Source organism: Megalobrama amblycephala, linkage group LG11, assembly GCF_018812025.1.
Source record: "Megalobrama amblycephala isolate DHTTF-2021 linkage group LG11, ASM1881202v1, whole genome shotgun sequence".
NCBI lineage: Eukaryota > Metazoa > Chordata > Actinopteri > Cypriniformes > Xenocyprididae > Megalobrama > Megalobrama amblycephala.
Genome location: NC_063054.1, coordinates 40,224,650 through 40,239,950, shown reverse-complemented (window position 1 = coordinate 40,239,950; position 15,301 = coordinate 40,224,650). Strand labels below are relative to the sequence as shown.

Sequence of the window (15,301 nt, the reverse complement as noted above, 5' to 3'; positions counted from 1 at the left end):
CACCAGTAAAGCTATGACAGCATGTTTTGCTTTCAGTATTTCTGCTGCAAAATAAAGTCATTGTATTGAATGTTTCCTTTAATAATGCACATAAATTCAGAAGTGAGCCACTGGGAATTATTACAAACTTTGTGGTGAAATCAATTACATTTTTAAGTGTTAGAAATGAATATTTTTCATTAAATGTGAAGTTTCTTTAAACTAGCTGGAAATTATACAGCTATAATGTGATTCCATGACAGCTATAAATTCATAAACTTTTTGCTGGAAGATGATGGAAAATAAATATAGAAGTTGGCATGACGAAACAAATGCACAAACTAATAAGAAAATGACGTTCAGTTAAAAATATTAATATGTAGTTGGTCAACTCATTCTTACTGAGTTTTCCAAAACTAAAAAAAGTTTAAGAGTGGGGTAAACAAAGTGACCGTCCATAATTTCTTTAATGCACTGAAAATAAAATATCAGTGCATCCATGAATTATGCACACTGTGGTCAACAACTTCAGTAAGCATTTCTTGTGCTGCTTTTCGGTATTATTTGTAGGCTCCTCGTGCCAAAATGAACCAGCAGAGATCAAGACGCTTCAGGGCATCTAAGGAAGGAGTGGAGCTTGCAGAGGAGAAACAGAAGATGAGAGAAGAAGTTATTGAGAGAGGTGAGAGACATTACACCATGTCTGAGTTTTGGCTGACAAACAGTTTGGGAATTCCTGCACTAATATGTTCAAGTTGCAGTAGATGAGCACTAAATTCTTACTTGTTGTTTATGATGCATTTCTGTTTCCCTGTTTGATTCATGCTTCTCTTTTTAGGTGGTTACCTTCCACCTGAGGGAATTAAAGAACGTTTTGACAGTAATTGTATCACACCTGTAAGTGGTCATACTTTTTGGATGGTTTAATGTTGTTTCCTATGATTATGTACCGGCCAAACAGCATGTCATTCTGATTACTTTACGTTCACAATTTAAGGATTTGAGAATCTCAATACGTGATTTTATGTTCTTGTCAAATGTAATTAGTAGTTTTATTGTGTTGCGTTTAGGGAACCGAATTCATGGATAATTTGGCCAAATGTTTGCGATATTACGTCGCAGACAGACTCACCAATGATCCTGGATGGCGCAATATCACAGTAAGTCATACGACTCCTAAAATGAAATGTAATTAATCCTTTTATTGAGTTTTTATGTTGTTGTGGGATATAATCAATAAATAAATACTTTGTCCTGCAGGTTTTCTTGTCAGATGCCAGTGTTCCTGGTGAAGGAGAACATAAAATTATGGATTTCATCAGGAGACAGAGAGGTAGAGCTTCTTGAAATATTGATTTGTGGTATGATTCTGTTAGTTGAAGCATTTTCATCTGGTGTTCTGTTTTAAATAAACAAATGAACATTTTCCTATCCCACAAATGCTTTAGAATAAGCCTAAAAATGTCTAAAATGTGGTTTGCAAAGAGCTTCACTTATCTAATATGTCATTTGGGTCATTTTCTTTTCCAGCTCAGCCAAATCATGACCCAAACACGCATCACTGTCTCTGTGGAGCTGATGGTAAACTGTTTTTTTTTTTGTTTGTTTGTTTGTTTTTTCCTTTCAGCAATGTTAAAGTGAATTTGGCCATGTAGTTTAGACTTTAGTGAGCAAAATTCTGAAAGTGAGTCCTTAAGTACTTGCTGTTTCCATCCACCTAATTATATGCGCATTTTGAGAAATTGCATTAAAAAAATGCTGGATGGAAATGCCAAGATGCACATAAATTCTAAAAACACATGCGCTCAACTGTGTCGGATAAATTTATGCAATACGAAAACAAACGTGCATACGATGGAAACATTTTTACTGAATAAATTCCTTCATGCGCATTAAAGACGTGACTTTGCTATGCGACCGTATAACTGGACCAACCAGCGTACTGATCCCTCCCAGAAGTGCATCACATGATTGTGTTCACAAACACCAGGCATCTGCATGCAAGATAACATGACAGCTTAAATTGCGTTTTATCTGCACACTTTGATGTGCAATAATTTATTATATGTGAAAATTATTATATATGTAGTGCCTTCTACTGCAGCAACTTCCAATTTTCTTAATGATATTTAGCACCAGTTTATCAGGAAGTGAAGATTTGTTCTCTTGGACTGGATGGAAACAGTGCTTTATTCGCAAATGTTTTGTGCAATATTCCAAATTTGCACACAAGTTAAATTTGGAACTTTGGATGGAAACATGTCTATTGTAACATCTGCATGAAATTGTAAATTCATCCATGCACTAACTTGCTCTTCCTGTGATATGCTCACTTAACATCATAGACCTCCGTACTACAGTTAGCGAGTCACGTTCAGATCTGCCTTCATTCCAGTATACAGTGCTCATTTTCATGATGCAGTCAACAGCCAGTGGATAAAATTACTGCATGGAAAAAAAATTAAGTTTAGAAAAATACGGTAGTAAGTAACTTCTGTTTCATGCTGACTTTTAAGCTACAAAACATGATTGAGATCATGAGAGGGTTTATTAAATCCGTCTGCTTTTATTAGTATGTATAAAGGGACTTGATGCAAAACATTATGTCTGTAGTATTAATGCACTAAGCGGACGAATGAGGAAACCTATATTGCATCTGATTAGTCTGGAGAGAAGATACTTCAAAACATCAATCTGGCTGAAAGCTGGCCTTATTAACATTTTTATGAAGAACATCGACTGCATGTTTCTGTTATTTAACAATTTTGTCTTCGTACTATCTGGGTTTGTCATTCTCTGAAAGTTTTCTGACTGAAAAGGATTATGAACTGTCTGTAATAAAACATTTTAGAAGAATTCTCTTTGTAAACTTTATAATTACGTGTTTCATTTTCTTTTTTTTTCTGTCCAGCTGATTTGATAATGTTGGGTTTGGCGACACATGAACCCAACTTTACCATTATAAGAGAAGAGTTCAAACCCAACAAACCCAGACCCTGCGCCCTGTGTGGTCAGATCGGCCACGAGATCAAAGACTGCCAGGGACTGCCCCGAGAAAAACAGGGCGAGGTAACAGACTCATCCTCTCCATCCATCTGCCCAGAACTTTACCTCAACTTTGTGTGAACTTGTTTTGTTTTCTCTTTAAGCATGATGAATTTGCAGACACTATTCCAGCATCAGAACAGGAGTTTATATTCATCCGTCTGGCTGTGTTACGAGAGGTTTGTTCTGTTTTTGAAAGTGTTTTATGCTTTTAACATTGTTTAAATTTGTCAGATTATTAAATTATTTTGCTAATTTAAAGTCTGCATGAAACTTCTTCCTTATTGTGACGTATATCTGAGTCAAAGGGCTTCTGGAACAAGAACAAATGTAGGGTGGGACTTGATTTTGTTCTTTGGGGATTGATTGAATGGTTGTGGTTTGCTATTGGTTTCATGCTTTATAAGGAAAATGTGATGTGTTTGCAAATGCAAAATTTGTTGCCGTGTAGCTTGGGAATTGTGAATGGATACTAAGATGTTTGGGAAAACCAAATTGGCAGAAAAACAGATCATGTATGTTTATTTAAACAGGTTTATCTGTATATAATGTGTTTTTTGCTCCGCAGTATCTGGAGAGGGAGTTAACGATGGCCAGCCTGCCGTTCCCGTTTGACTTTGAACGGAGCGTCGATGACTGGGTGTTCATGTGTTTCTTTGTGGGAAATGACTTCTTGCCCCACTTACCGTCTCTTGAGATCAGGTGCGCTCACAGAAACCACTTTTTGTTTCGTTGTGCTCAGCAGTGAGTTCTGACTCTAGTTTGTGTTCAAACAGAGAGGGCGCCATCGATCGTCTGGTTGGCATCTACAAAGATGTTGTTCATAGGACCGGGGTGAGTATTTCCATGTCCATATATCCCGTGCTTGAAGGCAACATGAAATTGCATTCATTTAATATTATACACAATGGTGTGACCTTGATTATTATTCATCTGGAACTGATTGAAGAGAGACATGTATAAATACACTATATGAATGTTTTTTTTTCCCCTTCTCTCTCTCTTTCTCTCTCTATAGGGCTACTTAACAGAAAACGGCTTTGTCAATCTCGAGCGTGTGGAGCTCATAATGCAAGCCGTAGGGGTGGCCGAGGACAACATCTTCAAAAAGCGCAAAGACGACGATGTGAGACCACTCGATAAATGTTGTTTGCTGTCAACACTGTGCAACAGAGGGCTTGTGACCTCTGACCCATTACACTAATGATTATAATACAGAAATGTGCTCTTCATTGGCTCATCATGGGCTTTTATAACCTGCAGGAGAGTTTTAAGCGGAGAATGAAGGAAAAGAAGAAGCGGATGAAAGTGAGTGAAAATGTGCTCTTCATTCTAAAGTTTTGTTGTAATTAAAAAAATGTTGAGAGGTTTTGCAATAATTCCTTGTGCAATGTTAACATGCATACACCCACAGTTCCTTTGAAAGCCAGTGAGTTGAATCCATTCACAAGGTCATTTAATTCAGCTGACTGCCTGAATAGTTTGTATCTTGACCCTGCAAAATCATGCATTCACTCACATTCAATTTGCATTTATATCATACAAATAACAGATTGTTATGGCAGTGATCAGTAGGACTGTTTTTAATAGTTGTTTTTTTTTTTTTTTTTTTTTTTTTTTTATAAAACAATTTGGAAATGCTTTACAATAAGGTCTCGTTTGTTGACATTAGTTAATGCATTGGTTAACATGAACAAACTAAGAATAATATATTCTTATAGCACTTATTAATCTTTGTTAATGTTAGTTAATAAAATGTTCTTGTTAGTTCGCAATGCATTAACTAATGTTAACAGATACAACTTCTGATTTAAAAAAATGTATTAGTAAGATTAACATCATTGAGATTAATAAATGCTGTACAAGTATTGTTCACTGTTACTTCATGTTAACTAATGTAAACAAATTATTGTAAAGTGTTACCAATAATTTTTATGCGCCAATATATCAAAACATAAAATATTATAATAACCAGCAATATATACCAACATATTTCACATTAAGTTGCTTAAAAATCATGATTTTACTTTCATTTAATTTCATTTTCCCAGCAAAATCTTAATTATGTTTGTGTATATTTATTATTCAGACTATGCAGAAGTATCTAAATCATCAATTTCTTGGTAATTGAAAGTGAAAGTGACATGTGAAGGCCAAGTATGGTAACCCACTCAGAATTTGTTCTCTGCGTTTAACCCATCCAAGTTAGTGTACACCCATTAGGAGAAGTGAGTAGTGAACACACACACACACACACACACACACACACACACACACACACACACACACACACACACACACACACACACACACACACACACACTACAAACCATGGACACACACCCAGAACAGTGGGCAGTCATTTTTTATTTCCTGCCAGTATTGAGAATCCAACCAGCAACCTTTGGGTTACCAGTCTGACTCTGTAACCATTAGGCCACGACTACCTAATGAATTGAATTGCTCTCTTCCTAGTCGCAGCAAGGTCCATCATTTATCCCTGGTGGTCAGTTTGCCCCTCGGGCCCTGGGCGGCAGAGACGGACCCATGGTAGTGCAGAACGCCAGACATTCCGCATATGAAATGAGGATGCAGGGCAACCAGCGCAATCAGGTCTGCAAGATTGTCAATAAGGGCTTCAGTAGCTTAAAGGGTTAGTTCACCCAAAAATGAAACTTCTGTCATTAATTACTCACCCTCATGTCGTTCCAAACCCGGAAGACCTTCGTTCATCTTCTGAGTGCAACTTAAGATATTATTCATGAAATCCAAGGGTTTCTGAAACGCACATAGGCAGCAATGTCATTGCACCCTCTGAGGTCCAGAAAGGTACTAAAGTCATTGTTAAAATAGTCCATGTTGACTACATTGGTTCAAAGTCTTTTTCTTTTTTTTTTTGCACAAAGTTTTCTTGTTTTGTCGACCATTTTAACAATGTCTTTAGTACCTTTCTGGACCTTGAAAGTGGTGGTTAAAATGCAGTCTCTGGAGGATTTGGATACTTCACGAATTTGATCAAAAATATCTTAATTTGTGTTCCGGAGATGAACGAAGGTCTTACGGGTGTGGAACGACATGAGGGTGAGTAATTAATGACAAAGTTAGTTTTTGGGTGAACTAACTCTTCAAATTGATCAAAAGTGACAGTAAAAACATTTATAATGTTACGAAAAGATTGCCATTTCAAATAAATGCTGTTTTTGTTTTTTGTTTTGTTTTTTGTTGTTTCTATTCATCAAATAATCCAGGACAAAATGTATCATGGTTTCCACCAAAAGCAGTAAATCAGCTTATTAGAATGATTTCTGAAGGATCATGTGACACTGATGACTGGAGTAATGATGCTGAAAATTCAGCTTTGATCACAGGAATAAATTACATTTTAAAATGTAATTTAATAGAAAAGTTATTTTAAATTGTAATAATATATCATAATATGACTATTTACTGTGGTTTTTCATTTTTGCATCAAATAAATGCAGCCTTGGTGAGCTTTTAAAAACATCAAAAATCTGAACAACCCCAGACTTTTGCGCATAAGTATATAAGGTTTTTGCGCTCTTTTGCCATGAATTCCTGAGATGTTCAATTAGTGTTGGATTTTGGGTGTTTTCCGGCTATTAGATACGATTTCATAAAGTTTTGGTCACATAACTTGCTTATTGCTCATGCTTATTTTGTCATCTTGGTTGAATCGGCCGTTTCTGTTTTTTCAGGAAGCAGCTCAGTCCTTGAGAGCCATGATCAAAAATGGAAAGGCATGTATCTTTTTCTGTCACTCCTGCTCTTTGTACAAATTTTTGAAAAGGCTTAGCTTTGACAAAGTCTATGACCTCAGAACATGACTGTCATTGATATAGTGTATAACAGCATCACCGTCCTTCCTCTCAGGGTGCTGCTGGAGCCAGTGACAACATGGAGACTCGTGGTGTGAAACGTAAAGCAGAAGACAGTGACAGCGAACCAGAACCGGAAGATAATGTCAGGTAACAACACAACTCTAGGAATTCAATTCGACATCAAGTTAGAAATAGTCCTTCTTTCTAGCATGCATCTCAAGTCCTTTTTAATGCTGTTTCATTGCTCTTTGTTTTTCTGTTTTAAAATACAAGAGCGTATCATGTAAAGGCCAACTTAATTATACCAGCCTTCCTTAAGACTGCTTTTTTTGACCAATCATTAATGACACTATTGTCTTTTTAGAACTGCAAAATTTGAATTTCTCATATTTGATGAAGTTTGTATCCATTCTGTTATTTTCCTGTTTATTACTGTGAAGCTGCCTCGTAACAATCCATTTTATAAAGCTCTATGAGAAATAAAGGTGACGACTTCCACAAACTAGTCGACTAGTTGCACACACAAATGTCTGCCTGAGTCATGCAGGAGTCTGTCGCTGATGCGTGTCCGTACCGCCAGTGAATAATACAGCGACTGTTTCAGTGATTAGCTTTCTAACGCATTCTAAATCGATTGAGTTCAATTGGTATTCATGGAGGTTTTCTGCGTCCCCGGTGGGACGCTGTAGAGGTTACACTAGACAGATGCAGCTCATCCTTGATTATGTGAGCTGCATTTCCAGAGCATGTCAAAATATCCTGACCAGCGCTAAGGTGGAAAACAAGTTTCCCATCGCCCCTTAATGGAGCCCGTCAAAGTGGGAAATTCTCATAGGCGTGCATATGCATAAAAGTGAACCCGCTCGATTTGGCACAGGAGAGGCTGGTTTGGGTTTAATGAATTCAGGCCTTTCTTTGGAGAAGATGACAAACTGTGAGAGGTTTATGTGTCTGTGATGGTGTTATAAATGTGTTTCGCAGGTTATGGGAGGACGGCTGGAAACAGCGTTACTATAAAACCAAATTTGATGTGGATGCGACCGACGATGAGTTTCGTAAGAAAGTGGTGAAGTCGTACGTGGAGGGCCTTTGCTGGGTGCTCAGATACTACTATCAGGTAAGTCACTGGTACACACCTGAACCTGAAGGTTTATAGCCTTTAAAACTGACCAGTTATTATAACATCATCTCATTATTTCTTCCATTAATTGGATATTCCGCTTCATGTTCTCCTTCAAACACTGTAAAATTAATTTTTGTGTAAAAATGGATTCAAATAAAAAGAGGCACAGTGTTCATGCAATTGTGAACCATAAGCTGATTGCTTTCGTAGTATAAACGCTAGAGCTGCAACTAATTATCAAATTTCAATGAATCGGATAAAAACCCCTTTTTTTTTTTTTTTTTCTTTTTTTTTTTTTTTGGTACAAAAAACACATTGCACGTCCTGCCCAATGTACTTCAAAGAAAATTAATAAAACAAATTAATATAGTAATAAAGATAATTTTAAAAAAACACACTCGGTGTTAACAAACAGGCAAGATAAATGTTCTGCAGGAGCACACACATTCACTCCGGACACAATCACCTCTTACTGTCACTTCTTTTTCCTGTAAATGTAAGAAACGTCTTGCATTTAAATTACATGTTGTTATCCCTTTACAGTTACTACTCTCATAAGATACTTGAATGACATGTTGATTTTTAAATCTAAATTTAACTTTAAACAACAGATATTTCAGCAAAATTAATATTTTTTGCACTGAATATTGTCTCCCTCTCTACCGCTGTCTGATGCAGGTCTGCGCGCAGGCGCTCATTCGGTAAAGTTTGAAGTTTAACACAGACTGTCAGGACGAGCCTTTATGCAAAATGGAAATGTTCGCATGAATTTGTAACATTTTATAGATAAGGATACAGCAGTAGAATGAACGTTTTGCGCTGAGGAAATGCATGCATCTATCAAAGCGCCTGACGGGCAAGCCATTACACTAATGCATTAGCTTGAAGCTTAAAGTAAAGAATTCTCATGTTTTGGGCAGTTTGGATCACGTACCTTTCCTGCAGCAGCTCACTCTGCTTCCTTCAATATTTTTAGATGCGTAATTCAGTGCTGTAATTTGATGCAACTGTCATGTTTTCAGTGCACGGTGGTCAGGCGCAACTAATCGATAATGAGAATCATTGTTCGTGATTTTCATTATCGATTAATAACGCTTTTATCGAATAGTTGTTGCAGCCCATGTGATCAAATGTGTTCGAACAGCCACAAAAGACCGCCTACTCTCCACCTACTGACCTAACGTATAAACATTATGGGAAGCGCGCTAGCTGGGATTTAAAAACGGGATTTATCTATCGCTATCGGAACTGGCCAATTCGCTTGGGGGGGGGGGCAATGAATCAGCAATGAAAATTCATGATTGGTGCATTACTTATTTCCTACCCTTTATTCTTTTATCCTTTTCACTTACAAGTCAGAAATGAACAGTTTCCACATTCTGTTTTAAAGCAGATCCAGGAAATGTTACAGAATATCCTCTGCTTCATCTGTTTGTTCATCAAATCTAGGATCAAACAGCTTTGTGCTGTGTTTGCGCTGCTCCTTGAGCCAGTTAGTGTTATCTAGTTGAGTTTTAATGCAGGGTCTTGATCTTTAGCTTTAAATTCAGTCATTAGAGCTCCGTTCTCTCCAGTAGATCTCCGGTTGATTAGAGTTCTGTGTGCAGGGATTTGTCCACAGTAATTGGAGCTCTATATATATGCGCGGCCTGCACTTACTCCATGTGCTCGGCGGATGAGAGCCATCCCACGGGAACCGCTGAACAGATTCGTTATGGAGTCTCGCTGCTGTGTGAGATGCGTTTGCTCCCTTCTGCCACATATTCGCTGATTTGCGCACACACACGGATACACACAGACGCTGCCAAATGGTAGATGTTCAGGGGCAGATCTCAACATGGCTTTTATTTACCCACATTAGGGTGTCTATTTTTTCATTTGAGGGGTCACAAGTATAATTTCTATTGCACGGATTTTCTTGCACCTTTTTGCTTTTTGCCACTTGACAAAATGTCAGTTTAAATAGGGGAAATTAATAGATTGGTTGACTCTATAAAGCAGGAAGCTGCCTCTGCCATTACTGGAGCGCCGAAGAGATTGTCAGATGTTCTCACTCAAATCCGAAGCTTCTGTAATGTTTTGTTTTATCTGCACATATAAAGTATATACTATATAGCAAATCTCAACTGCTTGATTTTATATCATCACAAAATGTAAACTACATTAACATCCATCTCTAATCTGCTAAATGAGACAAAGGCACGAAGATATTAAGCTGTTAAAAACATATTTTCTATAAAGCTGCTTTTGAAACTGTTTTGTGAGAAGCTCTATACAAGTAAAATTGAATTAATAATAATATTTACCTACATGTTGTTTTACAGAATGTAAAATGCCAAACACGGACACTGAGTGATGACTCAAATGAATCCTTGAATCTTTAGAGCAGATTCATTGTAATGTACCATTTGAAAAAATAATTATTTTCAGAAATGAATTGACTGTAAACCTCAGTAAAAAAAAAAATGCAGGAGTCTGACACTGACAAAATTATCTCTCTTTAATGCATTTTTCTGGTTGTATTTGGATCCGTTTTGGGGTTTGTACATTTTAAAAGTGTATCTTTTTAAAAAAATAATAATTGTAAATGTTTGAGTATGCTAGCATGAAAGGTTATAGACATGGACTAAATCCACAAATTTTGCTGTTTTCATGAGTGTGTGTGTCTTTTGTTGAAGCCCTTTTGGCTTTCTCTTAAACTGTCTGGTCTAAATGCCCTCCTGAGTGTTAATTGAGCTGTAAATTTGGTGTATCAAGGTCTCCCATTGACAGTGTAAGTGTGACGGGCTAATGGAAGACGTCTTAAAAATGACTTGGATTGAAGGTCTTTCAAAATCGAGGATTTCTGTTTGAAGTAATTGAAGATGTATTTAACTTGTTTTTGTGTGGTATGACAGTCAAGTGTTTTTTTTTTTTGTGTGTGTGTGTGACAGGGCTGCGCATCCTGGAAGTGGTATTTTCCCTTTCATTATGCTCCGTTTGCCTCCGACTTCAAAGACATCAAGGGCATGTTCAGTGATTTCGAGAAAGGGACCAAACCGGTAATTTGAAACTCATTGCATTGGCACACAAACTCTGTTATGCGTGATTTGTTTTGACTCGGTGTTGTTCCTGATGTGTTGACTATTGATTTACTCAATGTCATAATAATTCTTCATCTGCAGTTCAAACCTCTGGAGCAGCTCATGAGTGTATTTCCTGCTGCCAGTGGAAACTTCCTGCCGACGACATGGAGAGCCCTGATGACGGACCCAGTGAGTGGGAGATTTACCTCTGACTTAAGGCAGAAACACACCAAGCTGACGGTTGGCCATCGGGCAGTTTTTCTTCGCCGGCCGACTAAGTTTTCTCAGTGTGTTCCGCACCGTCGGGTGAAGTTGGTCCTCGTCTGCTTTTTTTTCGGCCGATTCGAAATGTTGAATCGCCGTCGGAGCTCGTCGGGCCATCTGATCATTCTGATTGGCTGTTCAGATACTGCCACCTGCTGGTACGGAAAGGCATTTCATCTCACGCAGGCGCAGAACTGACGTGCCACCTGGCCGTCGGCTGTTTAGCGTCGGTTTGGTGTGTCAGGGCAACTTTGGACACAGACGCTGCCAACATTAGCCAACCCTGCAGTCTCCTTTCGTTGCCACTAGTTCGTCGGCGTCGGCTTGGTGTGTTCTGGCCTTTATACATGAAACTGCATTCACAATGCTTAGGAAAAAGTTTCACTCAAATTGCTATTAAATTTCACAAATAATTACAAAGAAATAGCAGGTAACGCATTATAATAAACAGGAAATTTTGAAGTAGAAAGACTGAAACGGTATTTTCTTGTAAAACGTACTCCAATCATTTTTTGCAGTGAATTTTCAAGTCAAACTATATTTGATTTTGTCTGTTGGGAATTTGATTTGAAAGAGGCATTGATAAGCAGATTTATTCAAATGTACCCAAACGTATTCATTTATTTATTTATTTAATAAAATATGCCCTTTTTTTTTTTTACAAGATGTAATACAAGTCTCTGGTGTCCCCAGTATAGGTCTGTGAAGTTTCAGCTCAAAATACCTCACAGATTATTTATTATACCGTTTTGTAAATGCCCACTTTTGAATGAAAGGAAAAACATGCTGTTTTCGTGTATGTGTCTTTTAAATGCAAATGAGCTGCTGCTCCCCGCCCTGTTTTCCAGAAGAGGGCTGTGCCTGTACAGCTCATGCCTCGGATACTCATCGAAAACCAAACAGATATTTTGTTAGTTTTTGGCAATCATCTCTATCGCGACCACGCTCACGTGACATTACAGTTCTTCGTCACCATGAAAGTTTATAATCTGCATGCGTTTTAAAGTGACATCAGTCTAAATTTCTGATATATGGTTTTCTGTGCGCACACATCTAAAGCATACGCACAGAAAGCTGGCTGTCAGACGGCACGTCCTGTGAGTATCAAACGAAGTTCTCAATCACATCTTATTGTGCTTAAACTGTCAAAGACGCACAATATTATGTCAAAAACATAAGTTCACAAACACAATCGGGTTTTGTCTGTGAACGCAAACGGCAGGAAAAGAAATTGCATTTGTCTATTAGATCTGTGTTAAAAAACATAATATACTGTACCTACTGCTGCATGCATGCTGTTAATATGAATCAAAAAACAAAAGAAAAACAATCACTCGCTGCTCTTGATTTGAATAATTTTAGTAGCTTTAATAAGTATCTCTTAAAAATTAATAAAATTATTTTATTTGTTTTGATGCCTAGCAATCCATAGTCATGCAAAGTAACACCAGGGACATTTGAGAGTGTAAATGGTATTCATTTTGAGATTTTCTTTCTCTTTGTAATTGTCTTCATCTGTCTCTAACAGGAATCCTCAATCATTGATTTCTACCCCGATGACTTTGCCATTGATTTGAATGGGAAGAAGTACGCCTGGCAGGGTCAGCGCTTCATTTTGAGCTCTGAATAGTAACAACGAGTGCTGTGTTGTTTTCAGTCATTGTGATTTTGCTCTTTTCCTCACGACAGGTGTTGCTTTGTTACCGTTTGTGGACGAGCGGAGGTTACGGGCAGCGTTAGCAGAGGTCTACTCTGATTTGACCCCAGATGAGAGTAAGGCATATACCTTCATAGCCAATAAGCAGTATATTACTGAATGTCTAAATGAAGTTGAGCAACAATACTTGCCAATTCTGTTGCATTATGTTCTGTCCTTAAAATAATTTTTTGCTTTGAAGTGGTGTTTTTAATCTGACTGTACCATCTGATGGTTGTTTTCAGTGAGAAGGAACAGTCTGGGAAGTGATGTCTTGTTTGTTGGGAAGTCCCACCCCCTGTGTGATTTCATCCTGGAGCTCTACCGTGCAGAATCTCATGAGGTACTGGTCTTCCTGTAATCTTAACCCAAACTACTCATCCAGCCGTAATTTAAAGTTTTTGATCAGTTAATCATGATTTTGGCTGCCAGTGATTGTGATAAAATGAGGTAAAATGAAAATGTTCTCATTTTGTGTAGTATCATTAATCCAGCATGCTGATTTTCTTTAGTTGTGTGCTTTTACCGCTCCCTAAAAGCACCAACAAATAAACAAACTATAATATATGAATGATAATGGTAACACTTTACAGTACGGTTCCATTTGTTAACATTAATTAACATTAACAATGAGCAATACCTTTAGTACAGTACTTTTTAATCATTGTTAATGAAAATAAAGCTGTTCATTGTTAGTTCACATTTGTCCATTAATTAGACGGATACATTTTGATTTAAATAATGTATTAGTTTAAAGATTAACACATTTTTATTAGTACATCTTAACTAAATGTTAAGCATAATATATCAAATGTGTGACTGCAGAAGAGGAATAAAGAGATTTTTGTATTTATTTTATTTATTTAATAATGGTCTTATTTATTTTATTATTTTTGTTTTTCAGTTTAATTATATTTAAAGTTCAAGGAAATCCACTTTTTTTTTTTTTTAAATAGGTTCAATAAAAGCATGAAATGAGTAATTTTTAAATGATCATGATCTCAGTGTTGACCTAAATAATTGTGATTATGATTTTTGCCATTATAGAACATCCCTATATTAAAAGCAATCAATCTTAACCAAAATCTTTAGTGTGAATGATCCTTAGTTTGTTGTCTCAGTCTGTAATTTCCAATCCTCTCTCTTCAAGGGCACTGAGATCCCTGCAGAGTTTTGCCATGGAATCCAAGGTACATTAAATCTAGATGAAGACCCTATTCTACCAGATAAGTAAGGAGACAACACATTTATCTTGTTTCTTGATGCTTTGTTGTGTCATTTCCTGGGCAAAGTCTGTTGAGACACTTGAGACTAAAGCTTTGCAAATCCTGTGAAACATCATTTTTGTTTTCCTCAGACCAGTGGAGTCGCCCATCCCAACGCTGAGAGACATCCGCAGCAGCTGCGCTATTGGGTAAGAGTTTGTTTTATGCCTCAACCAATTATCTACTAATGCGCATCAAATATTATCTGATTCATAGGCCTGAACTTTATTTATTTATTTATTTATTTATTTATTGCTAATCGTTTGCATCTTTCAACCCCTTGCTATTTTGATTTGGTTTATTAGTTCATGTTATCAGTCTGATATTTTTAAGCCATTGGCTACACAAGGACTCGTATTTGTGTCCTTCCAGAGACAGACGTGACCATCTCAAAGAAGCATGGTTGTAGAATTGTAGTGTCAGGCATTGAAACATTGGCCTTGTCCTGCCGATATTTACTGGTTCCTCTAGAGGTCAGACACTGCATAAAACCCACAGACGTTAAACAAAAACTTTATATGAAGCTCCTCCAAACTCTGGACTGATGCCGTTCATCTGAATGGCTCTGGAATATGGTATATCCACTTAAATTTTGTACTTTAATACTGATTGTTTCTGGTTGGCAGAATCAAATTCAAGGATCCGCAGTTTGGTGATGGTTTTGTGTTCAAGGCTGTTGTCCTATCAGGAGCAAAGTAAGTGCTGCACTTTTTAATGAAAATGCATAAATAAAGACCTATTGAATATCCGCACAAAATGGATGGCCTTTTCAGTGATGCATTGATGTTTGAATATTTTATATTTATGTATTACAATTTCTCTCTCCAGGATCCCTAACAAGGTTCTGAAACCAGGTGATTGGGAACAGAGTAACCGCGGCCCATGGAGACCTCAGTTGGGATTTAACCCAAACCGCCAACAAGCCCATCTGGACCAATCGGGTTTCAGAAAGCTCAAGTAAGTCATGAAAATCCCACAGAATCCATCAGTTTATTTGGTTGAATTCTTGCCTTTTAATGTTTTTA

General features: G+C 37.2%; 1 protein-coding gene across 1 annotated transcript in view; it reads left to right on the top strand.

Moving 5' to 3' along the window:
- The window catches only part of xrn2 (5'-3' exoribonuclease 2), a 32,880-nt gene that overhangs the window by 1,976 nt on the left and 15,603 nt on the right, over nucleotides 1–15,301 (top strand). Inside the window, exons 4-27 of the mRNA XM_048208017.1 lie at nucleotides 550–661; nucleotides 818–876; nucleotides 1,050–1,139; nucleotides 1,240–1,312; nucleotides 1,510–1,560; nucleotides 2,891–3,048; nucleotides 3,129–3,203; nucleotides 3,593–3,726; nucleotides 3,801–3,858; nucleotides 4,043–4,150; nucleotides 4,288–4,332; nucleotides 5,500–5,637; nucleotides 6,741–6,782; nucleotides 6,916–7,010; nucleotides 7,845–7,980; nucleotides 10,920–11,027; nucleotides 11,151–11,240; nucleotides 12,844–12,916; nucleotides 13,005–13,088; nucleotides 13,257–13,354; nucleotides 14,162–14,241; nucleotides 14,369–14,425; nucleotides 14,903–14,971; nucleotides 15,105–15,233. Of these exons, the coding sequence (XP_048063974.1) occupies nucleotides 550–661; nucleotides 818–876; nucleotides 1,050–1,139; nucleotides 1,240–1,312; nucleotides 1,510–1,560; nucleotides 2,891–3,048; nucleotides 3,129–3,203; nucleotides 3,593–3,726; nucleotides 3,801–3,858; nucleotides 4,043–4,150; nucleotides 4,288–4,332; nucleotides 5,500–5,637; nucleotides 6,741–6,782; nucleotides 6,916–7,010; nucleotides 7,845–7,980; nucleotides 10,920–11,027; nucleotides 11,151–11,240; nucleotides 12,844–12,916; nucleotides 13,005–13,088; nucleotides 13,257–13,354; nucleotides 14,162–14,241; nucleotides 14,369–14,425; nucleotides 14,903–14,971; nucleotides 15,105–15,233 (2,162 nt within the window). The remainder of the gene's footprint in view (nucleotides 1–549; nucleotides 662–817; nucleotides 877–1,049; nucleotides 1,140–1,239; nucleotides 1,313–1,509; nucleotides 1,561–2,890; nucleotides 3,049–3,128; nucleotides 3,204–3,592; nucleotides 3,727–3,800; nucleotides 3,859–4,042; nucleotides 4,151–4,287; nucleotides 4,333–5,499; nucleotides 5,638–6,740; nucleotides 6,783–6,915; nucleotides 7,011–7,844; nucleotides 7,981–10,919; nucleotides 11,028–11,150; nucleotides 11,241–12,843; nucleotides 12,917–13,004; nucleotides 13,089–13,256; nucleotides 13,355–14,161; nucleotides 14,242–14,368; nucleotides 14,426–14,902; nucleotides 14,972–15,104; nucleotides 15,234–15,301) is intronic.